Below are 25,630 nucleotides of genomic sequence, written 5' to 3' on the forward strand. Positions count from 1 at the left end.
ATATAACCATACAGTTGTGGATCAATCAATTGGTAAACCTTGACCAGGAGGTTGGTATAGCCGTAGCTTGCGCAAATACTTCTGTTGGTGAAAATAGGCACTCTGGATATGAGGTATAAGGAGAGTTAGAGCACTCCTTGCCATTTTTCTGGGTGGGCAGAGGAAGATGAATCCATCTCTCAAAGTAGATAAGAAAGACAGTGATGGTCACCTCATGAGGATGCTAGCAAAACTCTGACAATTAAACACCAGAGCACTAGGGGTCCATTGACCCCACCTAAACCTGAGGTGTCCTCCAAGTTGTTTCTGTGGTATAATCATTTCATATTTTCAACTTTCCATTACGTTGTGGACTCTAGCATGCCAATGTTTTTCATGTTTTTTGTTGTTGTTGTTTTCGCAAAGATCCCTGAATAGCTTTTCATTTTCTTCTCCAGTGGATTAAGGAAAAGCGAGGTTAAGTGATTTGTCCAGGGTTCCACACACAATAAGTGTTTGAGACCCGATTTGAATTCAGATTTTCTTGATTGCAGATCCAGCAATAAATCCACTGAGCCACCTAGTTGTCTGCAAAACCTCTCCCCCATTTGCATCATTTAGGATAGGCTACAGAAGGCAGTCGATAGAGGGAAGAGGTGTTATTGGCTCAGGTATTTATTGGGTTTTTTTGGAGATGTGAAGTGGCTTTCAGTAATCTCCAGATATGTTATTGTGGGTAGGGTCAAATGGGTACTTTCAATATCATGTGTCCCAGAGTGTGAAATATATGTCTTCTGTAGTGATGGAGATGAAGAAAACTGAAGTATTTCTTTATACCAAATACCCCTATCTATGAGGAAGGCGAATGGTTCATGGTACCTTACTGAATAGTGAATAAAATTATCAGGCCAACAATGGCATTGTCAATACTGCAAAGTAGGCAGCCCAGGCAGAGAGTGAGTGTTATGGGGCTATTAATCTTGCCAATGTTTTTTTTTCTCTATTCCTGTGGCTGAGTCTTGTCAGGAACAGTTTTATTTTTACCTGGGAAGGAATACAATATACCTTCACCACCTGTTTCCAGAGCTAAATGAATTTTCCTTAAACTGCCATATTGTGGTGAACAGAAATATAGCTTGAAAGAGGCCTCTCTTTGTTATATATCACAATATTGATGAAACAATGTTGAAGCATTCTCCGACGGAGGTCATAGATCAGATGCAGCCTATATGAGGAACAAGGGGTGGGAAATCAATCCTAAGAAAATCTAGATTTCAAATTTCTCAATAGAATTTTAAGGAATGTAATGAATAAGGAAAACCTAGAGGATTCTAGACACAGTCCAGAATAAGCTACTGAGTTGCCCCAAGATCTTAGAAGGAAATCCAGAGACTTGCTGGATTCTAGATTTTGGAAAACTCACATTCCCTACCTAGATATCCCCATAGCCCTTCTTTATCAAGTCACTCACAAGTATCTTTCAAGTGGGTCCCATAATAGGTTTCAGCTGTGGACGTTGTAAAATAAGCTGTTAAACAATCTGTTCGCTTGGATCGTTAAGACCCAGGGCCCATGTTTCTGGAAGCCTCTCTGCATAAAGACTAGCCTTTGACAGGCACAAATGGATCACCAGAAGGTGTCTGCAGCTCCAAATATAATATCAACTGGTCCAGATGAGAGGTCGTGGTGACAAAAGCCACATATGAACAGTGGCCCATATAAAGGACACAGGGTAGGTGAATAATTATAGTAGCAATGCAGGATCTCTATCACGGTTTTTAGAATACTGGATGTAAAAAACCTGATGCTTACATATGCACTATGTAACAAGTTCCTTATGCTCACAAGTATGACATACATTGGTAGTAGGCGATAGCACCCACCAAGCTGTGGGATGTGGTAGAAACAATGTTTACTAACCACATAAAGGTCCCATCCTACAGACTAGGCTATTTGTTTTTCTTACAAAGGAATGAAATCACACTTGAGAATTAATTGATCCAAAACCAAGAGAGCATTGTACACAGTAATAGCAATATTGTGCAATGAAAATTATGAATGACATTGCTATTCTCAGTAACAAAATGATCCATGACAATCCCAAAGAACTCATGATAAAAAATACTGTCCATCTCCAGAAAAAGAACTGATGTTGTCTGAAAACAGACTGAAGCATACTACTTTTCACTTCCTTTCTTTGAGTCTTCTTGCACAAAATGACTAATATGGAAATGCTTTGCATGATTGCACATGTATGTATTATATCAGACTACTTGCTACCTCAGCGAGGAAGAGGCAGGGAGAGATAGAATTTGGAACTCAAAACTTTAAAAATGTTAAAAATTGTTTTTGTATGCAATTGGAGAAAAATAAAGTATTATTTTAAAAATCAGTTATATGTGTACATATATGTATGTGTATATGTACATGTGGGTCTATGTGTGTGTGTGTATATGTACATCGATTCTAGCCCTAACCCTAAATACACAGACATTCATTAGACAACATAGCAGCTAAGAAATTAAAGGAAAATTTATAGAATTATAGGGAGAAATTGTTATCAAAAATATAATAGTTGCAAATCTCAAATCAACAAAACATACAGATAAGAAATTGAGAATCTGAATGGAATTTTAGAAAAGTTTAATATGATAGGTAAACGTTTGTGATAAATGAATAAGAATATAAACTATGCATATCTCTCAAAAGCATATCATACCTTAAAAAATGGACTGTGTTAAAAAAAAACTCATGAACAAAAGAAAAGAAGCATAAATTTGAAACACAGCATATTTGTTGCTGTGTTGTCTGCCTTGATCAGTTTTCTTAGAGAAACAAGTTACTATGACTCAGAGTTCTAGGACATTGTTTATTTTTTTCAATTTAAATGTGACAGGTTCTAGAATACTTGAGAGCTGTAGATAACAGAATGGCTTTATAATTTAATAAAAGCAATATTGAATGCAGCCCTCAGAGGGGTACTTGACCCTGATGCCATCTTTGAAGCAGATTCAAACCAGTTGGTGCAGTTCTTGTGGTCTCTCTGGAAAACATTTACTACTACACCTAAGGTTCATTATTCTGACTAGACGTCAACATTCCCTAAGCCTTTTCTATGGATTTTCAGTTACTCTGTAAAACAACCTGCGTAACAACTTCTCAAGGCTGTGCCTTCCATAAGACTCCCTCCCTACTAAAATTTATTTAAATTTTGCCCCTTCTATTCCTCCCAGGCATTACAGTCTTCTGAGGCTATATAGAGTGCACTAAATTGTAATTACCTAGCCTTGATTAAAGACTCTTGTTGCTGCAACCTTTTTAGTCTTTTATTTTGTGTTGGCATTTTGAAACACAAGAGTACTGTATTTGGTTATGAATAGAGGATGAGATTTTGTATTTATAATCACAAGGTAGAGTGAGATTGTTCTTAGAAAGGACATAAAGTATTAACCCAGAAAGATAAGAGAGAGCTGAGCTGCTTTAAATACATTTGAAATTGGAAGCAATATATTCTATATCTCCCAGTGAAAAGAAGGTCTACTTGAAGAGAGGAACAATTTTCAGGCAAAGAATCTCATAAGTTTTCCAGTGGATCAGGTAGTTTTTCTAAAACATCATTCCTAGTGGAATTTTTGTTTTTGTTTCTATTTTTAGCCATGTACAATGTGGATCACATCAGTTTTGCAGTGAAGGCATCTATTCAATGCAGAAGCCATATTCGTCAAGGTGCTATTAGGGATTGTTTCCTAAGAGAGAGAACATCAACATTTACAATTCTAAATTCATAAATTACTCTGCATTCACAATTTTTCTTACTCATGTGCCTCCTTGATAAGTTTCTCTAAGTGTTTCTTCACTGTCTTCCACAGCTACAGAGTGCATTCATTGGTTGGAGGATATAACCTAAGTTTATTTGAGTTATGACATATTTATTATTCCTTTAATATGCTTTTACTTTACTTTAATATATTTGTGATATTATTATTATTTCTTTTAAGTTAAGAACTGTATTTAAGATCAGAAACTATCTTTATTGTGAGTCACTGGTTGGGTGCAAATAGAAACACATTTTGGGGGTTCAAAAGTAGAAGTAATAATTACAGTGAGCATATAACTTTTTAGAACAGAGTTATTCCTGTGACTCTGAGATAATTTGAGTGTAATAGTATGGTGGTACTCCTTCTATGGGAACCTAAATCTGCCAGGATGAGTCAGTTGAAGTGAGTGAGTCAAACGAAAAAAACCAGATATTTTCATACTCTGTGTGAGAAGTGTGAGGTGCAATGATGTGGGTGATCATCTAATCCCATATTAGTAGTAGGCTGGTAATTATTTTATTTATGCTTTATTTAGCATTTTATTTTCCCCCATTATATGCAAAACAAGTTTAACATTTGTTTTTAAAACTTTGAGTTCCAAATTCTCTCCTTTCCTCCCTCCCCCCCTCCTTTGAGAAGGTAAGCAATTCCATATAGGTTATATATGTGTAATATGTGCAGTCATACTAAATGTATCCATAAAAGTCATGTTATGAAAGAAAACATAGAGAAGAAAAAAAACTCCAGAAAAATAAAGTTAAAAAGTATGCATCAATCTATATTCAGACACCACAAGTTCTTCTTCCTTTGGGGATAGATAGAATTTTTCATCATAAGTCCTTCAGAGTTGTTTTGGATCACTGTATTCTGAGAATACCCAAGTCATTCGCAGCTGATCATCTTGCAATTTTGCTGTTGCTTTGTACACATTACATTTTACCTCGCATCAGCCCAATCAAGTTTTTCCAGGTTTTTCTTAGAGAAACTTGCTCATCATTTCTTAGAGTATAATAGTATTCCATCATCATCACGTATCACAACTTGTTCAATCATCTCCCAATTGATGGGCATCCCCTTGACTTCTAATTCTTTGCCCCCAGAAAATAACTTCTATAAATACTTTTGTACATATAGGTGCTTTTAGCTTTTGTTTTTTTTTCTCTTTTGGGATACAGACCTAGTAGTGGTATCCCTAGGCCAACTGGTTTTATAGCACTTTGGATGTAGCTCTGAACTGATTTAGAGAATGGTTGAATCAATTCAAAAGTCCACCAAAAGTGAATTAAACTCTCTTATTCTATGTCTGCTCCATCATTTGGCATTTACTCTTTTTTTCTATGTCTGCTCCATCATTTCTCATACATGCACATATACACACTTACATACGTGCATATATGTCTGTATACATATATGCTAATATATAAAAATTTATAGACCTAATATATATACAAATATAATATATATTAATATATACCTAATATATGTACAAATATACAAATAGAGAGAGGGTGCAGAGTGTGTTGAATATGAATGGATGATATGTAAAAATAAATTTAAGAGAATGAGAAATATATTAGGAAGAAAGAGGGAGAGATAGGGGTAAATTATGTGACATAAAAGAGCAAGAAAAGGCTTTTATGATGGGGGGGATGAAAGAGGAGATGAGAGTGAATGAGTGAACCTTACTCTCATTGGATTTTGCTTAAGGAGGGAATAACATACACGCTCAATTAGGTATCTTACCCTACTGGAAAGTAGGGGGAAGGGGATAAGAGGGGGATGACAGAAGGGAGGATAGATTAAAGAAAGGGCTGGTCAGAAGCAAGCACTTTTGGATAGGAACAAGGTCAAAGAAGAGAAGAGAATAAATGGGAGGGGCAGAGGAAATGGAGGAAAATGTAGTTTTTCACAACGTGACTATTATGGAAGAATTTTGCATAACTACACATGTATACACTGAATTGCTTGCTATCTCAATGAAGGCAGGTGGACAGGGAAGAAGGGGGAGAATTTGGAACTCAAAGTTTTAAAAAAAGTTTGAAATGTTTTATTTTTTTTAATATGCAGCTGGAAAATAAGATGTACAGGCAATGGGGTATAGATTACTATTGCCCTACAAGAATGTGAGGGGGAGTGATTTAAGGGGGGTTGATAGAGGGGAGGGCAGACTGGATGAAGGGTTAATCAGAATGTAAACCATCTTAAGGTGGGGGAGGGGAGAGACAGGAAGGAAATTTGAAACTCAAAATCTCGTAGAAATGAATATTCACTAAAATCAATAAATTAGCACAAATTAAAAAAAGGATTTCATTCTCTATATGTTTGAGAAATGGAGGCCTTTATTAGAGAAACTTGCCCCTACATTTTCCAGTTACTTTTGCGAACTGCATTTCCCTCCATCCTATTCCCCTCTCTTATTTATTCTATTTTCTCTCCTTTCACCCTGTCTTTCCTCCAAAGTGTTTTCCTTCTGACTACCTCCTACCTCAATCTACTCTCCCTTCTATCACACTCCCCCCTTCCTTCTCTTGTCCCTTTCCCCTCCTATTTTCCTGTAGGGTAAGATAGATGTCTATAACCAATGGAGTCTGTATGTTATTCCCTCTTTGAGCCAATTCTGATAAGAGTAAGGTTTGCTCACTCCTCTTCATCTTCCTGTTCTTCCCCCTATGGCAAATGCTTATTTTAGCCCCTTTTATGTGAGATAACTTACCACATTCTATCACTCCCTTTCTCTTTATTGCAGTATATTCCTCTCCCATGCCTTAGCTTTACTTTTTAGATATCATACCTTCATATTCAACTCACACCTGTACCCTCTGTCAGTATAATTCCTTCTAACTGTGTTACAATGAGAAAGGTCTTATGAGCTGCAAACATCATCTTCCCATGTAAATATGCAAACAATTTAACTTTATTGAATCCCTTATGATTTCTCTTTCTGTTGACGTTTTTATGTTTCTATTGAGTCTTGTATTTGAAAGGGGGAGACTTTAAAACGGGGGAGAGCTCAGGTGAGAACTTTGCCATCTTGACTCCACCTCCACTGGTAAATTTTTAACAACTGACTTTCCAGAAAAAAAGAAAGGACATTTTTAAATTTAATATGTATTTTTCACATTTTCTTCATCATTTTCTTATGCCTAGAACTCAACAAAATGGTAAAGCAATCCATTTTCTTTGTAGCATTTGTTGATTTCCAAGGTACAAATATTCACACTGAAAATGTTACATGTAATTTTGAACCTATACAAATTGGCCCTAGCATAGCTGTGTATGCACCTCTTATACAAAGAATTGGAATTAAGAGGGATGCTTATCAATCAGAAACTGATAAACATATTAAGGCTTATGACTATATTATTGTACTCTAAGAAATTATAAAAGGGGACATATTCAGAGAAACCTGTGGGAACACGAATGAATTAATGTAGACTGAAGTGAGAAGCAGTAAGATAATTTATGCAATCTATTGATTACAGCAACATATAAGAAAGCATTTGTGAAAGAATAATTATGATTAAAACAATGACAATCATAACTGCAGAAGTCTTATGAGGAATTATGATACCCACCTCTTGGCAGAAAGGTGATGTGTCAATGGTGCAAAATGAGGCATATGTTTTCAGACATCCCCAGGATGTGGAAGGGAGGAATGTCTCTTTTTAGGGAAGTGAGTTGAAGGGATAGATAATGACAAGAAAGTGATAGTGAAGGAAGGATAGTGATATGATACTTTTAAAAGGCAGGAGAAAAGATACCAAAAGTCTTTTTAAAAATTAACAAAAGAAAGCAAAAGAAAATTCAGAAGAAGACGCAATCAGGGCATGATTAGAATAATCATGATAAATTTGAAATATAACTCTCATTCCAAGGGAAAAACTTAACAAAACAATCTATAAATAATGGATATTAAAGGTTTATGTACAATACTCTGTTCTGTTGTTAATAAGAAAATCTTTATTTTTGTCAGATCTGTAACAATATGTTACAATTTGTAACAATAAAACAATGTGTAACAATCTGGACACTACATTTTAGAAAAACATTGATAAACTAGAAGTTATATATAGAGATGGGCAAACAAGATGAGGAAGAACTTCAGATTTATGCCAGAGAGGGAGAGATGATGGAGATAATTACAATGTTTACAAAGGAGTTGAGAACAGTAGGCTGTTTTCTTAACAGTAACATTTTTCTAACTATTCAGGGGAATATAATGCCTGAGCAAATGTTGGCTTTAGCTCAGAAATGTATGGTATTTTTAAAAATTAAAACTGATTAAATATGAAATACATTTTCATATCAAACCTAAGTAAATATTAAACATATATATTCCAATGGAACAATTAAAGAAAGTTGAAGTATTTGAATAGTTATTCTTTAATACCTAGAAACAAAAGTCCGTAATAGAAATGCTGATAAACAATAGGAGGGATCTGAATATCATAATTCTAAAAAGCATTCAAATTCTTTAGAATTTAATTATGTTTCCTTATTTTTGAAATCAATACACATTATTTCCTATAATAAGACATATGAAGAGATAACAGTGTGACTATAATTATAATAATCTCTCTCTTTCTCTCTCTCTCGCTCTCTCTCTCACACACACACATATAGTGCTTTGAGTTTTGCAGAGCACTTTTCTACAACAAACTTATGAGGCAGATAGACAATCTTTTGAGACAAATATATATGTTGAATTACATATGCAGGTTTCAACCTTTAAGGACAAATCAGTCACAAAAGACTGAATAGCAGTAAGAGAACATAGTTTATTCCTAGTCAAGTAGTTATAAGATCCAAGATCAAAATTTTAAGTCAGTATTGTCAGTTTTTTTGTGAGTCAGTATTACATAATTGCCTAGAATCAGATGACCTATATTTGCATTCTAATACATGTATGTATGATATGCTAATCTAAAAATTAAGATAATGGAACCAAGATAGCAGAATAAAAGCAGGGATTTTCTTAAGCCCTCCCCCACTAAACCCCTCCAAATATGTGTAACAAATGACTCTAAACAAATTCTCGAGCTTCATAATCCACAGAATGAAGGAGAGAAACAAAATGCCAGTCAAAGAAAGCCTGGTAGATCAATAGAAAGCATGTATCACACCAGGTTGGGAGCAGAGTGCAGACCAGCATGGGCCCCACCAGCCCAGACTGGAACTGAGCAGGACTTGGGGAACTAAATTACTGGTACCTGCGGCACTTTCCAGACTTCTCAACCCACAAATATCAAAGATAAAATAGAAGGTCAGTGGGAAAACTCTGTGGGACCTGGTCTGGCTTGGGTTCAGCTCCAGCCCCAGGGCAGAGAAGGAAGTGATAGCTGGAGATGGTGGGAGCAACAACAAGAGCAGCAGCATCAATAGTTTTGGTGGCAACAGTGGTGGCATGTCCTAGAGCTCTAGATGAACAGAAAGTGGGGGATCTAGAGACTGATACAAAATCCCTGAAGTCTGGGACAGTACACTGCCACCTTCTCCCACCAAAGAGGACTATATCTGGTTGGGAACACGAACAGACAGCATAAAAAAAAGACTCAGACTATGGAATTTTACTTTGGTGACAAGAAGATCACAATATACAACCATAAGAAGACAACAAAATCAAAATCGTCCAAGAAAAATATGAGTTGGTCTCAGGTCATGGAACATCTCAAAAAGAATTTTGAAAATCAAATAACAGTTGTAGAGAGAAAATTGACAAGGGAAATGAGAGTGATACAAGAAAATCACGAAAAATGAGTCAACAGCTTGCTATAGGAGACCCCCCCTAAAATATCGAAGAAAATGACACCTTAAAGATAGAGTAACCCAAATGACAAAAGAGGTTGAAAAAGCTAATGATTAGAAGGATCCCTTAAAAAGCAGAATTGTGGTGTGTGGAGCCAAGATGGCACAGTAACAGCATGGACTTGATAGAGCTCTCCCCACAAACCTAGACAAATAACTGTAAAAAAAGATTCTAAACAAATTCTGGAGATGCAAAACCCACAGAATTATGGAGTGAATAAACCTCCAGCCTAAGACAGCATGGAGATCAACAGAAAGCAACTATCAAGATACTCCGGGAACAGAGAGCAATCTAGTGTGGAAAGTGCTGGCACAGACCTGACCTGAGCAGGCCTCAAGGGGACTGAATTTCTGACACCTGTAGTGGTTTTCAGACTTCACATACCCCAAACAACGAGAACAAATTGGAAGGTCAGTGGAAAAAACTTGTGGGACGTGTGTGAAAGAGGAGAGTGGTCCAGGCCCATACCCAGTGTAATGGAGGAGGTAGAAGAACACTTGACCGCAGAAACAGAGGGGTCAGAGGCAGTGAATATTTCTGGAGCTCTAGGCCCATAGATTGTCAGGGGATCTAGCAGCTGACAGTACATCCCTCACCCTCAATGGAAGCAGAGAACTACCTTGACAAAGAGCTCAAATATCAAGTAAATATGTGGGGAAATGAACAATAATCAGAAAAAGAATCAGACTATAAAATATTACTTTGGTAACAAAGAAGATCAGAACATACAACCAGAAGACAACAAAGTCAAAACTCCTACACTCAAAACACCCAAGAAAAATATGAATTGATCTCAGGTCATGGAAAAACTCAAAAAGGATTTTGAAAATCAAGCAAGAGAAGCCAAGGAAAAATTAGGAAGAAAAATGAGAGTGATGTAAGAAAATCATGAAAAACGAATCAAGTGTTTGCTAAAGGAGACTGAAAAAATGCTGAATAAAATAACAGTGTAAAAAATAGATTAGCCCAAATGGCAAACTAGATCCAGAAGACCGACAAGAAGAAGAATACTCTAAAAAGCAGAATTGCCCATATGGAAAAGGAAGTTCAAAACCTCACTCAAGAAGATAATTCCTTAAAAATTAAAATGGAGCAGATGGACGTTAATGATATTATGAAAGATCAAGAAATTGTAAAATGAAACCAAAGGAATGAAAAAAATAGCAGACAATGTGAAACATATCACTGGAAAAACAAATGACCTGGAAAATAGATCCAGGAGGGACAATTTAAAAATTTGACTATCTGAAAGCCCTAATCAAAAACAAAGGCTAGACATTATGTCTCAAGAAATTATCAAGGAAACCTTCCCTCATATTCTAGAACCAGAGAGTAAAATAGAAATTGAAAGAATATCCTGATTGTCTCCTGAAAGAGATCCCAAAGGAAAACTTCTAGGAATATTGTAGTCAAATTCTAGGGTTCGCACGCCAAGGAGAAAATATTGCAAACAGTCAGAAAGAGACAACTTGAGTATTGTAGAAATACAATAAAAATAACACAAGATCTATCAGTTTCTACATTAAGGGATTGAAGGGTTGGAATATGATATTCTAGAGGCCTAAGGAGCTAGGATTAAAACCAATAACGACTTACCCAGCAAAACCGAATATAATACTTCAGGGAAAAACTTGTCATTTGGTGAAATAAAGGACTTTCAAGTATTCCAGATAAAAAGACCAGAGTTGAATAAAAAAATGGACTTTCAAACACAAGAATCAAGAGAAAAATGAAAAGGTAAACAGGAAAGATAATTCATAAGGGACTTACTAAAGTTGAATTATTTATACATACATGGAAAGGTAATATTTATAACTCTTGAGACTTTTCTCAGTATTAGGGTAGTTGGAGGAATTATATACATATAGGCAGAGGGCACAGGGTCAGTTGAGTTGGAAGGGATGATATCTATATCTATATCTATATCTATATCTATCTATCTATCTATATGGTGAGGAAGAAATATATTGGGAGGAGAAAGGGAGAACTAGGATGGAGCAAATTATCTCACATCAAAGAGGTAAGAAAAAAACGTTTTACAATGAAGGAAAAGAGGAAGGAGGTGAGAAGGAAAGAGTGAAACTTACTCCCATCGCATTTGGCCTAAGGATGGAATAACATTCAATGCACACTCAATTTGATATGAAAATCTATCTTACACTACAAGAAAGAAGGGAGGAAGGGTATAAGTGGTGGATGGGGTAGTGATAGAAGGGAGGACAAATGGGAGAAGCAAGTAATTAGAAGCAAACACTTTTGAAAATGGACAGGGTCAAAGTTGAAAATAGAATAAGTGAGGGGCAGTATAGAATGGAGATATAGTTAGTCTTTCACAATATGACTATTATGGAAGTGTTTTGCATAACCGGACGTGTGAAACCTGCAATGAATGGCTTGCTTTCTCAAAGAAGGGGGTAGAGAGGGAAGAAAGAAGAGAATTTGGAAGTCAAAGCTTTAAAAACAAATGTCAAAAAGTTGAAAGTAATGGGGTATGCAAATCTATATTATCCTACAAGACAATAAAGGGAAAAGGAATGGGGGGGGGTGATAAAAGATGGGATGGGGGAAAGGCTGGGTAAAGGGATAATCAGAATGCCTGTCATACGAAGCGGGAGTAGGGGAGATATGGGGAGAAAATCTGGAACTCAAAATCTTGTGGAAATGAATGTTGAAGACTAAAAATAAATAAATTAAAGAGAAGAGAAAAAATTAGGTTAATGAATCTTTTTTATTATTTTCCTCACATAATTGTTGTGAGAGAAATATTTTGTAATCCTTAAAATGTTAATATAATTTGAGTTAATTTTATTGTGATTAAAGCATTTATTTTCAGCCGTTTAAATGGATTATTCAGAGGGTGCATAAATGTAATTTCGTTTTTCAAATGTATTGAAAATTCAACTATTCATTATATTCTAATTAGAATTAATTTAAGACAGGTACATGGTGCAGTGGATAGAATCCTGAACCTAAATTCAGGAAGACAGTTCAAATTCTGACTCAGATATTTACTTGCTGTGTGACCCTGAGCAGGTCATTTAACCCTTTTTTGCCTCAGTTCCCTCACCTGTAAAAATTGAATGATAATGACATTTACTTCCTAGGGTTATTCAGAAAATAAAATGAGATAATTTTTAAAAGCTTTGTAAATTTTAAAGTGTTGTTTATCTAAGAGAAAAGAGCAGTTGTATTTCTTTTCCTAAGGAATTAGCTGGAAAACTACATATGCTATAGTGACTTCATAGTGACTTGAATGATACTTCTATTCATATCTTGAGTTGTGATTTTGATTTAACTTTCTCTTTCCTCAGAATCACCTTTCTTAGCTCTTGCTGTCACTATTTGTGTAAATCACTTATTCAAGAACAATTAAGGAGGAATTTGTTTTAAAACAGTGATAAAGTCTCCATTCTGGGTCACTTTTTCTTCCTGTGGTAACTATACCTAGTGGATAAAATAAGTGCACCTGTATCAGTAAAATCCCTAAGAGTATGAAAATTTTATCCTGGCAAGGGACATTGCATCACCTACTTTTGGAATCCACTGAATTCTCCAGTAATCATAAATATAGACTCTGGATTTATATAGAATTATTAGAGCTAATGGTCTAGGTCTTCAGTGATCACTGCTGAAGATGCTTCCTGTACATACTGTATGTAGAACTTACCTTATTGTATCCCTTAAGTCTCATGTAATTATTTTTGTAGCTACTCATGTGGCCTATTTTATCAGATTAAAATCATATGTAATGCACACAAAATTGATTTAAATATCAACTTACCACTATATTTGATGATACGAATGGTTGAATCTCCCTCACCAAACTTTGTAAGAGGAGTCAGACGGACTTCATAGGCCTCTGGTTTTATAAGCTCAGTCAGATTATAGGTTATGAGTTCTCCTTTTTGAATGTTCCCGCTTATCTTAATCTCCTGTTCCCACCAACGTTGCTGTCCAGCCTGAAGTTAAAAGAAATGATATAGTGACAAAAGTTCCTTCTGCTAAAGTATTTTACTAAAATAGAAGAAAAATATCACAGCACCAGGAATTAGGCTATTTTTTAACCATAGTAGGCAGTATACTACATGTATATTGTATGAAAATTAATTTTCTTTTTACAAACAAGCTATAAGGTATATTCCAGACATTTTTATGGTTAACGAATACTATAAATTTTTTTTAAAAAGCTTCAAAATTGGTTCATGCTTTTACTGTTTAGCCTTAATATTTTCTACCAAAAGATCTAGAGCAATGAATGTGTACAATGAGTTAGGACTATTGCCAAAACTTTGCTTCACATTCTTTAAATTTCTCAACCTGAATAGCCAATGGCAATTGGGAATTAGATATAGTAGTCATACTCAGGAAGGTAACTGGTGATGAAATAGCAAAAGTTTATAAATATTCCTATAATTAATCCTTTTCCTTTATCATTATGGCAAAGTAGATAGAAATTATTTTCCTAGCTTTCATAGCTACTGCTTAAGGTTTTGCTTTTTTGTGATTTACTTTTCTCTATTGATAGTCATTTAAACTAGTTTTTGACAATAGATAATTTTGTCTGAAAGTGGAAACTAAGGCACAGGACGGGAGAGTAATATAGTACAATTTTTTCCCTGGTTCCTTTTTTCTCTTGGAAAACATTTTGAGATCAGTCCTAACCAGGAGAATCCTTATTCCTCTGCTACTATATTACACCTTTACAAATGATATTAGAACTATTTGGCTGAGGGGAAAGTGATAAAAAAGTAGAACAATAAAAATTATAAAAATAAGGTGATAATGAGGCGAAATCATCAGAACAAATGTCATATATTCAATTCTCTATGTACAACAGACTTTCTATAATTTTAACACTTCATCATCAGCCTTCAAGAATCAAATCACCACAATAATGATATGCTATCACATATTTCTCAGACCACAAGATTTTCTGAGCTTGAGGGTTCCAAGAGCCCGTACCAAATGAGAACTATCTCAATCAGAGGTTATTAGCAGGTCAATCAGAAATTCCTAGCCTCATGGGGCCAAAGTCTAGGCTTCTTTCAGTTCAGACTAAGAAATGTGTGCTTGATCCATATTCAAGACATCATGGAGGCAAGAAGAGAGGAATGTCATATAACATATAGTATTTTTGGGGACTCTAAAATTGAGCAACTTCATTTTATAAATTATCCTCAATTTCACCCAAAATAAGAATACATACACACTCCTATTTGCCCTCATTCTTTAAACCATTTCCACTCTTATCCTTGTTAGTATGCTAGAGGCTTTGCTAAATACTAGAGAATGAAAAATATTCACAATAATATGAAATGAAATGAAAGACAGATTCATAATCTTATACTTCTTTCTATGTCACAAAAATTTAAAAATTTAATTAAGCAAGGTCATAATCTCATGCATAACCTATGGAAGTAAACCTAGTTAAATGTACTCTATAAGTAAGTCAGATAACAGATTAAATTACGATTACATGGTTCACAATAGGCTGATTGGGGGAGATCTACCTGTCACCAAAATAATTAAGAAAACTGGCATAAGGGAAATCCTTGTTTATACAGCTACCTAGGGGACCTAACAACTAAATCACTTTAGGAAGTTCAACTTCCCTTTGTCAAAGTAATGTGAAACAATATTATTCTAGTAGTCAGGTTTCAGTCGGGTGAGGTTGATATTAACAGAAGACAAATTGTTAGGTAACCAGAAGTTGCAGGAGGAATGGTTCTGAACTCCAAATAGTAAAATTCAATAAAATGATATAAATATTCCTATAACAGTCCCCAATTTTGATACTAGAGAGGTCTTCAATTTCTCTCTTTGTCACACACTTTTAAATGGATATATCTTCATTCGTATTTGGGCACACAGCTTCAGGCAGACATAAACACCAGGGAATATTAAAGCAAAAGTAATAAAATAATAACCCTTCACACTGATTAACATAAAGTGTCCTTTATCTAGCTTGCTGCTTGTTTCAACTGCCATTCAATTAGCTTGTTTCATCTTGGATTTTATTTGTCCCATGTAGCTAGCTATCTGATCTTTGGAAATATTTTTCCTTAAAAATTCTAGAACAGGCCTCATTTTCAGGACAGTTCTGGAGAGGCATTCTTCCTAGTCACATCCATTTCCCTGATTGGTTCCAAAATACTTGCAGAGATTTCTCAGATAAGACTGCCAAAATCTGTTAATGAATATAATTTGGTAAGGTCTCTTAAATTTAGTCTTCCTGTAAACAATTCATGTGATTAAAACCAGTTCAAATAGAAATAGAACAAACTTTATTAACAGAGCTATATGAACAACAATTTAGAAACCCATAATTACCCTTGAAAATTGAGATTAATTTAGGGTTTCATACTAATTGCTCTTTCTTTTACCTAATATGGGCAATATGATTTACAGACTGAAGGAAGAATCTTAAAATGTATACATGAGAGCATGACTTGCAAAATTAGTCTTTTGGTCTCAATAGTATAAGAAAGAAATTTTAAAACAGGAAAAAATGAACATGATTTAAAATATTCTTTCCAACTAATAATGCAATTTTATATGTAAAATCCTTAATCCAATTTTAATAATTTATTACTAAAATATAAAGCCCATATATGTTTCCTTCCCCCAAAGAAGAATTTTTTTAAAAAAATTATCTGTGTATACTCTATTGAATCTAGAAGATACTTTGTTCTGTTTTTCACTCTTGTTTTTAATTGCATTCAGAATAAAAAAAGAGAAAATATAAAAATTAATTATCCAGGAATGTCATGTTTACGTATCTTTTTGACATTGCTCTTAGTATTGGGAAGTATCATAATAATATCTCAATACTGGGAACTCAATAACATAAACATGCATATACTGTTGAATTAAAATGAAAAACTTTTAGATAAAACTTGACACTTAAAACCTTTACATCTTTGTTACATCATATCTTTGTCCTAAATCCTCTTTGAGGAAATGCACACACAGAGATAAGTGTAGATAGATAGGTAAAAAGATAGACAGAAATGAAATGATACTGTGCAGACCTCATTTTGCCCATGAACGCACACTCATTAGCAAGGGAACAGATGTCAAACCTAGAAATTTATTTACCTAGTTGATTAGATTATGAAGTTAAAACAAATATTGACCACAAACTCAGAACAGTAAAATTCCAAACATCAAAGTCTTTCATACTTGCATTATCAATCATCCTCGATACATATAATTAACATAAAATCTCTTTTCTCTAGCTGATTACTGGAAAAGCATTCTAAGTTTCATTTAATTAGTTTGTTTCATCTTGGGTCTTAGTTGTGCTATAGAGCTCTCTGATCCCATGAAATATTTTCCTTGAAAATTCTTGGATCAATCTCATTCCCTGGGAAGTCATGGAAAGGTATTCTTCCTTAGAGATGTTTAAGTAGTGCAACAGCAAAATTCAAGCTATATAAAAATACGTTCACAATTCACCTGACCTGCTTACATAAATTTGCTACGAAAGAAAGAAATAAGTGACACAGTTTTAACAATATCAAGACTGTCCTCTCAAAGGCACAAACCAAACTGACAAGTATAACTCAAGAAAGTTTCCTTACTTTTTTTAGATTCCAGGTAAAACTTATAGTTCACTTTTTGAAACAGCCAATCATACAGCGAAAGTCCACATTATTCACAGTGTATAACAGCCAGGCTCAGGATTACCCAGATGTGAAAATTTCTTGCTCAGAAAAGAAATCACACAATGGGGAAATTGAGTCAAGATTATCCTACCATTTCATTTGCAATGTCTTCCTCTCAACCTTCCCAGGTATAAACATCCACTTGTAGCAATTCTGATTGCACTTTATTTAAGAGCACGTTGCATTTCCCTTGAATGGTGGATTATTTATGTAATGATAATTCTGATGATAATAACTGAAATCAAAACTCAGAATAATATCCAAAAACAGTCCCAAGAGATTTTGCTTCAAATAACAAGTTTAAATAATCACAGACCAGGTATGTGTACAGTTATTTTCACTTTTCTCTCATGTTGTGGCAATAACAGTTAACAAGCACATATAAAGTTTTGTGTTATTCATTCTTTCTAGTTTGAATTCATCCTAGAGTTGAAATCAATCATTAGAAAGTAACAAAATAGCCACATTTTATAATTACATAATACAGTGAATGAATTATAGTTCACTCCAAGTCCAGATAAATATTGGTCAATTTTTAAGCTTCTATTCTGACAGATATACATCTCTGAATGGATTGCACATTAACCTTTAGAGTAGAAATAAATCTTTTAGTATGGTGTGTTGAGATTAATTTTGTTTAACTTCAATATATACCACAGTCTTTAATAATTTGATTTATAGCATTGGCCAGATTAAAAAAGGAGTTAATTCCCTAAGATACAATTATGTCACTATCCAGATATCATTTAATCACATAATTTTCTTAAACAATGATCCTGCAAAATTTACAATACAAGAAAAATAGAAAGCTAACAATAACATAAACAGCACTAAAGATTTTTAAAAACATGAAACAAACCTATTACCAAATAATCTCAATTTGGTTGAATACATTTCTGAATTATCTCATATAGAGAATCACTTCATCTGTTTATCAATTTAACATTTTATAATCACATTAAAAATTGTACAGAGTAATTCTGAAGCTTTTAATTTTGAATTTAAATTTGAACACTTTTAATTCCTATCTGCATAGTTTCTAGGTATATCACCATAATGATAAATATTGAGTGTATTTTGCGTTAATGTATGTTCTACCTACAGAAGGGTCAAATATAACTATCTCAGAAGGGGAACACTTTTCATTTTCAATGAGATCATATGATAGTTTAGTTTTAGGACAGACCCAATTAAATCAAATCTAGCCATCTCCAGTTATCCTGATGAACATCTGCTTACTGAATCCAGATGATTCAGGAGGAGAAAGTGAGGCTGATGATCTTGCACAGCCCTCCCTCACTCAAATCAAAGTCAACTGGAAGTCATGTCATGATTTCCCTGATGTCATGGTCCTCTTTGAAAGTAAAGTACAAACACAAAAACATCTTCAGTGTCTCTAGACTGGGATAAACCACTACAGTGGTTTAATCAGAGGTTCTCATTCTGGTCTGGTTCCTGGTATGATCACTGGTTAAGTGGTCTTAGTAAGAATGGATATCTACCATATACCTGATTGTCATGTTGAGGTCAAGTCAGAAATCATCAAAGATCTCATTCTTTCAGTTTACTGTCACATTTATATATTTTGCAACATTGTTGCTGCTACCAACAACAAAGCTTTGGATAACCATAAAATATATTTTTGAAGGCTTCAGTGTATTATTTTAGTGAATTAATTTCAGTTAAATTCATTTTGTGAGTTGAATGAATTGGTTTCATTTAATTTTTTTTCAGTGAATTTGTTTAAATAAATTAGTTTTTGACAGTAGAAAAATTTGGTTAATTTTTTTCTTCTTTTGGATTCTTTTAAATTATGGTATTTAATCAATCCATTTCTTCTAAAGATATCCCTTTGGGTTGTCTCCTGGCTAATTTGAAAGTCCTCTGTTTCATTGAAAGACCAATTTTTCCCCTGAAGTATTATGCTCAGTTTTGGTGGGTAGGTGATTCTTGGTTTTAGTCCTAGTTCCTTTGACTTCTGGAATATCCTATTCCATGCTCTTCGATCCCTTAATGTAGAAGCTGCTAGATCTTGTGTTATCCTGATTGTATTTGCACAATACTTGAATTGTTTCTTTCTAGCTGCTTGCAATATTTTCTCCTTGACCTGGGAACTCTGGAATTTGGCCATAATGTTCCTAAGAGTTTCTCTTTTTGGATCTCTTTCAGGCGGTGTTCTGTGGATTCCTTGAATATTTATTTTACCCTCTGATTCTAGAATCTCAGGGCAGTTTTCCTTGATAATTTCATGAAAAAAATTGTCTCTCCTGGATCTATTTTCCAGGTCAGTTGTTTTTCCAATGAGATATTTCACATTATCTTAATTTTTTTCATTCTTTTGGTTTTGTTTTGTGATTTCTTGGTTTCTCAGAAAGTCATTAGCCTCCATCTGTTCCATTCTAACTTTGAAAGAGCTATTTTTTTCAGTGAGCTTTTGAATCTCCTTTTCCATTTGGCTAATTCTGCTTTTGAAAGCATTCTTCTCCTCATTGGCTTCTTGAACCTCCTTTGCCAATTGAGTTAGCCTATTTTTCAAGGTGTTATTCTCTTCAGCATTTTTTTGGGTCTCCTTTAGCAGGGTGCTGATCTGCTGTTCATACTTTGCTTGCATGTCTTTGATTGCTCTTTCCAGTTTTTCCTCCAGTTCTCTAACATAATTTTCAAAATTTTCTGAGCCCTTTTTGAGCTTTTCCATAGTCTGAGCCCACTGAGTGGGCTGGGATGCAGAAGCCCTGACTTCCGTGTCTTTCCCTGATGGTGAGCACAGCTCTTCCTCATCAGAAAGGAGGGGAGGAGAAACCTTCTCACCAAGAAAGCAACCCTCTATAGTCTTGGTTTTTTCCCCTTTTCTGGGCATTTTCCCAGCCAGTGACTTGACCTCTGAATATTCTCCTCACACCCACCTCGCCTCTGGATCCTCCCAGCCAGCGCTTGGGGTCTCAGACTCAAATGTTGCTTCCCAGCCTCAGGGGCTTGGGAGGGGGCAGGGCTGCCATTCAATGTGAGATCAAGATCAGGTGCTCAGGTGAGGGCAGGACCGCCTCTAGGGCTCAGTTCCCTCAGTGGGTTTATGCAGAGACCTTCAACAATGGATCTGGACTCTTGCCTGCTTGGGGAGCTCCAGTCTGCTCCCGCCTCCACTGTTGCCTCCCTAGGGGGCCTGAGTTATGGGGGCACCCCCTTCCCCTTTCGACCCACTAAAGAGACCCTCTCACCGCCCACCATCACCTGTGGTGGAGGGACCCACGTGGCCGCTGGAGATTCCGTTCCTGAAGCCCGCTTGGATCTTCTCTTCTCGGTGCTGCGTGGCCGTGGCAGAGCTGGGCTGGGCTCCGCGTCCTCAGCATGACAGACCTTTTGCGAGAGGTTTGAAGGTCTCTCTGGAATGGAAATCTCCTTCGCTCCACTGTTCTGTGGCCTCTGCTGCTCCAGAATTAGACGTGAGTTCCTTTTTACAGATGTCCTATGGGTTGTGGGTTCAGAGCTATGTGTATGTGCGTCTTTCTACTCCGCCATCTTGGCTCCCCCCCAGCATACTTCTTAAAGTATACATGCTTGAATACTACTATTTGGAGTCCTTAGAATATAATTTTGGACTCCAAAGAAAACAACCTTGAAAAAGTATCTCCAAGAGAAAAAAAAAATGAGTTTGTAACATGATTTTTTTAGAACATTTGTTGAGAATTCATCTAGACATAGTAGAAGCTTTAAAAAAATTCTCAAGTCAGACATTTTATCAAATTCTGCTTTTTGTGAGAAAACAAGACAACAAAAACATCTTCTATAGGAATAAATGTGAAAACAAGGAAGATTTTGACCATTTTTTTTGCCAAAGAAATATGTAATGGTATATTGAAAAAATAATAATTTTTTTTCTCTTTGAACTGGTCCACCACAAAGGCTATGTAACTTGTAAAAATGTATCACTGAAATACAACACTGCTTGAAAATTTTCACATTATATAAAACTAGAACGTCTGAAAGGAACAATATTCGCCTTTTAGAACATATCTAGAAACTAGTAGATTGTAAAGCAAAGTTAAATTGTGGGAAATATTTATCATATGCCAATGTTTTATTTAGTGAATTGTCTGTAAACATTTATAACGAATCTTGTTATGCTTTATTTTGGAGATAAGCATAATTACCTACAACAGTTGGAATAGAATGACTACTCAATTTTAAGAGAAACCAAAATTTAGAATAACCCTTAGGTAACTCCATGATTGAATGTTTGCCAAATAATTTTATGTTGTAATTGATTTTATCTACATTGTTGATATTTACTCAATTGTGACAGAATTAACTCTTCAAAATATTTAATAAAAAACCTCAATTATATATTCATTAGACTATTAATCACAGTGATTTTTATAGTTTGAAATTGATTGATTGAACTATCATGTTAAATGTTGAAAATGTTTTAAACTCGAATTTGCATGCAAGAAGTTATCAAACTGCGAACTTAGTATTCTATCACAACATGAGGACAGATTTATGGGAAACAGATTGTCTTTGCTATGAATTATGAACATAAATTGAAGCTAAAAGCTTTCCAGTAAAAATCTTTTTTATTATTTTATTTGTTTTCAGATTTCTACAATCACTTCGATAAGTCTTAGATTTTCTCACCCTCTATTCACTAGATGGCATGCAATCTTATATGGTTTCTCTGCATACATTCTTATTAAGCACTTTTTCACATTAGTTAGCTTGCATAGAGGAATTAAAATGAATGGGGGGAATCCACGAGAAAAAACAAACCAAAAAAAAAAAAACATAACACAATAGAAAATGTTCTGCTTCATTATGTGTTCCAGTGTCATAGTTCTTTCTCTGGATGTGGATGGCATTTTGCCTCATGAGTCCATTGCAAATGTTATAGCTTCTTGCATTGCTGTGAAGGGTTAAGTCTATCAGAAAAATTTCTTGGACACTGTGACTGTTACTGTGTAAAATATACTCCTGGTTCGGCTCTTATCACTCAGCATCAGTTCATATAGGTCCTTCCTGGCCTCTCTGAAGTCTTCCTGTTCATTTCTTATAGAACAAAATCATTCCATTACATTCATATACCACAATTTGTTCAGCCATTCCCCAATTAATGGGCATCCATTTGATTTCCAGTTCTTGGCCACCATAAACAGAGCTGCTATAAATACTTTTGATGATTTGGACCTTTTCCATTATTATGATCTCTTTGGGATACATTCATAGAAGTGATATTGCTGGGGAAAACGGTATACACGTTTGTGTATCCCTTTGGGCATAGCTCCAAATTGCTCTCCATAATGGTTGGATTAGCATACAGTTCCAACAACAATGAATTAGTGGTCCAACTCTCACACATCTTCTCCAGCATTTATCACGTTCTTGTTTTGTTATGTTAGCCAATCTGATAGATGTGACATGGTACTTCAAAGTTGTTTTGATTTGATTTTTTCTAATTAATAGCTATTTAGAGCATTGTATATGACTATAGATAACCTTAATTTCTCCCACGGAAAACAGCATTTTCATATCCTTTGACCATTCATCAATTGGGGAATGACTTGTATTCTTGTACATTGGCTCAATTCTTCGTGAATTTTAGAAATGAAACCTTTATCATAGGCAATAGTTACCAAAATTCTTTTCCAGTTTTCTGCTTCCCTCCTAGTCTTGGTTGTAATGGGTTTGTTTGTGTAAAAACTTCAATTCAGTGAATCAAAATTATCCCATTTTGCACTTTGTAAAGTCCTCTATCTCTTGGTGGCTCAAAAATTTCTCCATTCTCCACAAATCTGAGAAATACACTATTCCTTGCTCCCCTAATTTGTTTATAGTGTCAATCTTTAAATCTAGATAATGTATTCATTTGGACTTTATTTTTGCATACGGTGACAGATACAGGTCTATGCCCAGTTTCCACCCTACTGTTATCTAGTTTTCTTAGCACTTTTTGTCAGTGAGTTATTATCCCAGAAACTGGGGTCTTTGGGTTTACCACGCAGTAGAATGCTATATCTATTGACTACTGTGCCTTGAGTACCTAAGGTATTTCACTGTTTCTTAGCCAGTATTAAGTGGTTTTGATGATTGCTTCTTTGTAATATGATTTGAGATCTGGTAGGGCAAGGCCACATTCCCTAGCATTTTTTTTTTCATTAATTTCCTTGATACTTTGGACCTTTTTGTTCTTCCTGATGAACTCTGATATTGTTTTCTCTAGCTCCAGAAAACAATATTCTAGTACTTTGATGGCAATGAATAAGTAAATTAATTTAGGTAGCATTGTCATTTTACAAGATGTTAACAAAAGTCCAAATTAAAGGTTTCTCGCAAGGCAATGTAAACATTTTTCTCAATGATTGTTCATGGTGCAGCATAAAACAATCCCCTTTTACTTCTGAAGAAATGCAGCTAAAGACAATGACAAACACAAAGAGCATATGGCAGTAGGACTTGGTAGTTCTAAATTTCATTTCACTGGTAAGTCTGCTGTTACCCTATAGTAGGATTTCACTGTATGCGTAATGAAAATGTAACTGTTGAGGTTTCTTTTTGTCACACTGTTCTAAAGATCAAGAACTTTATAATCTCTGTTTTCAAGAAATCATACTTGATTTCATTTCATATATATTTCAAAGTAATAAAATCTGAAAGAGGAACAAGTCAAAATCTTGAGGATTAAAAAGGCATCCTTTGGCTTCTAAAAGGGTATGGAAATGAGGTTAGGTTAAGATAACAAATCACAAGACACACACACATACACACAGAGAGGATTTGGAAAGAGTTATATAGACAACATTTTCTGCCAGTTTTGTTTTTGCTGAAATGTTTGACAGTGCTTAAAAGGGAGCAAGATCTGATAGAGAGTTTCAAGAAATGCCAATTAGTAAAATAGAAATCTATTTTAAAGCCAACTCCCCTTCCTATTTCCTTTTCAGAGTAATGCATGAGGATCTGTTCATGTACCCATAGATCCATGTGATTTTACCTTTTTTCTCATTTTCTTTACCCCATGTCACTAAAAGGCACCATAGGAACAGTTCTGGTGCCATAAGAGATTATGACTCCAGGAGCTTAAATAAAAAAGACTGTTATTTTCAAAAGCAAATTAAAGATTTTTAAAGAACAATGCAGAAAACTTAGGTCATAAATTTAGAAATTGCATTTGGAGACAGTTTTTCACAATACTATTAATCTTTTGAACAGTCAGCTATAAGTCAAATCAAAGTGAATCATGCAGAAGGAAATAGCTGAGGCAGCTTGAAATGAAAGAGGATAGAATGAGTATAAATGATTTTACAGAGATTAAAACCAGCAGACTTCCCAACAGTAGATGTTCAGAGTTCTATTCTGTAGAGATCCAATGTTATTTGTTAGGAAAATCACAGGATCTGAGTTGGAATGGATCTCAGAGGACTCACCAATTCAGAGTGGTAGAGATGAAAGAGACTTCATGCCATCTAGTTCAAAACTTGCCATTTGACAGATATGTAAAACTGAAGCCAGGATATCAGAAGGGTCTTGTCCTGGATCACAAAGTTAGTTAAGAGCAGTCTTGGGGCTCTAGAGTACCAACCTGAAGCCCTCTCCCTTTAGATCATACCTATATCCTCATCTACAGTCATTCCTCCCTTCCAGGATCCTCTCTACACTATCTTTAACACGATCTCTCTGATTGAACATCTATGGTGACAATACTTTGTAGATGCTTATGCCATTCTAGGACATGCATAATTGCTACAAGGCAATTTTTCATGTTCCAAGAAAGTTGTATTTCTTTTTCCTATACCATTCAGCAGTAATAGTGGTATCGCTATAAATTTTCCAACTCTTTAGTGTTTACTTTTTCTGATTTTATAGGGCAATCATAAATATAGAAGTCAAACCTTTTATTGTTTGTACTTCTTTGTATATTTGTCATTTATCTCTTTTTTATTTATCTTTTCACATAGCTACCCTCATGAACAAAGGTGAAAATAATTATCACATTAGCTTTTATGTATATGTCTTCAAAGCAAGTCTTACATTAAAAAATGGTTAAAACAGACATTGTTCATTTTAGCCTTGACCTGTAGCACATACTGCTAGTCTAGTCCCCCCCAAAACAAATTTTACATAGTGATTTTTTTTCCCGTTTTGAAACAATTCCACTAGGAATAGTTATCTAATATATCCCACTTGTGGTATTCTTGGCATCCGAGTACAAGAGAGCACAAAGATTAAATTCACTGATAAAACTTTTCTTTATTTGTGTCCAGAAATTTTACATTTCTTCCCTGCATGAAATATACTTATTTCATGACTTTAGAGGGGTAGCATGGTGAAATGGAAAGAACACTGGACAAGTGGTCAAAAAATCAGATTTGAAT

At 34.9% G+C, this 25,630-nt stretch overlaps 1 protein-coding gene across 2 annotated transcripts in view; it reads right to left on the minus strand.

Moving 5' to 3' along the window:
• The window catches only part of MDGA2 (MAM domain containing glycosylphosphatidylinositol anchor 2), a 904,469-nt gene that overhangs the window by 102,722 nt on the left and 776,117 nt on the right, over window positions 1–25,630 (minus strand). For both annotated transcript variants that reach the window (XM_072629633.1, XM_072629632.1), the window contains one exon: window positions 13,385–13,562. In XM_072629633.1, the coding sequence (XP_072485734.1) occupies window positions 13,385–13,562 (178 nt within the window). The remainder of the gene's footprint in view (window positions 1–13,384; window positions 13,563–25,630) is intronic.

The sequence above is a fragment of the Notamacropus eugenii genome, chromosome 1 (assembly GCF_028372415.1).
Source record: "Notamacropus eugenii isolate mMacEug1 chromosome 1, mMacEug1.pri_v2, whole genome shotgun sequence".
NCBI lineage: Eukaryota > Metazoa > Chordata > Mammalia > Diprotodontia > Macropodidae > Notamacropus > Notamacropus eugenii.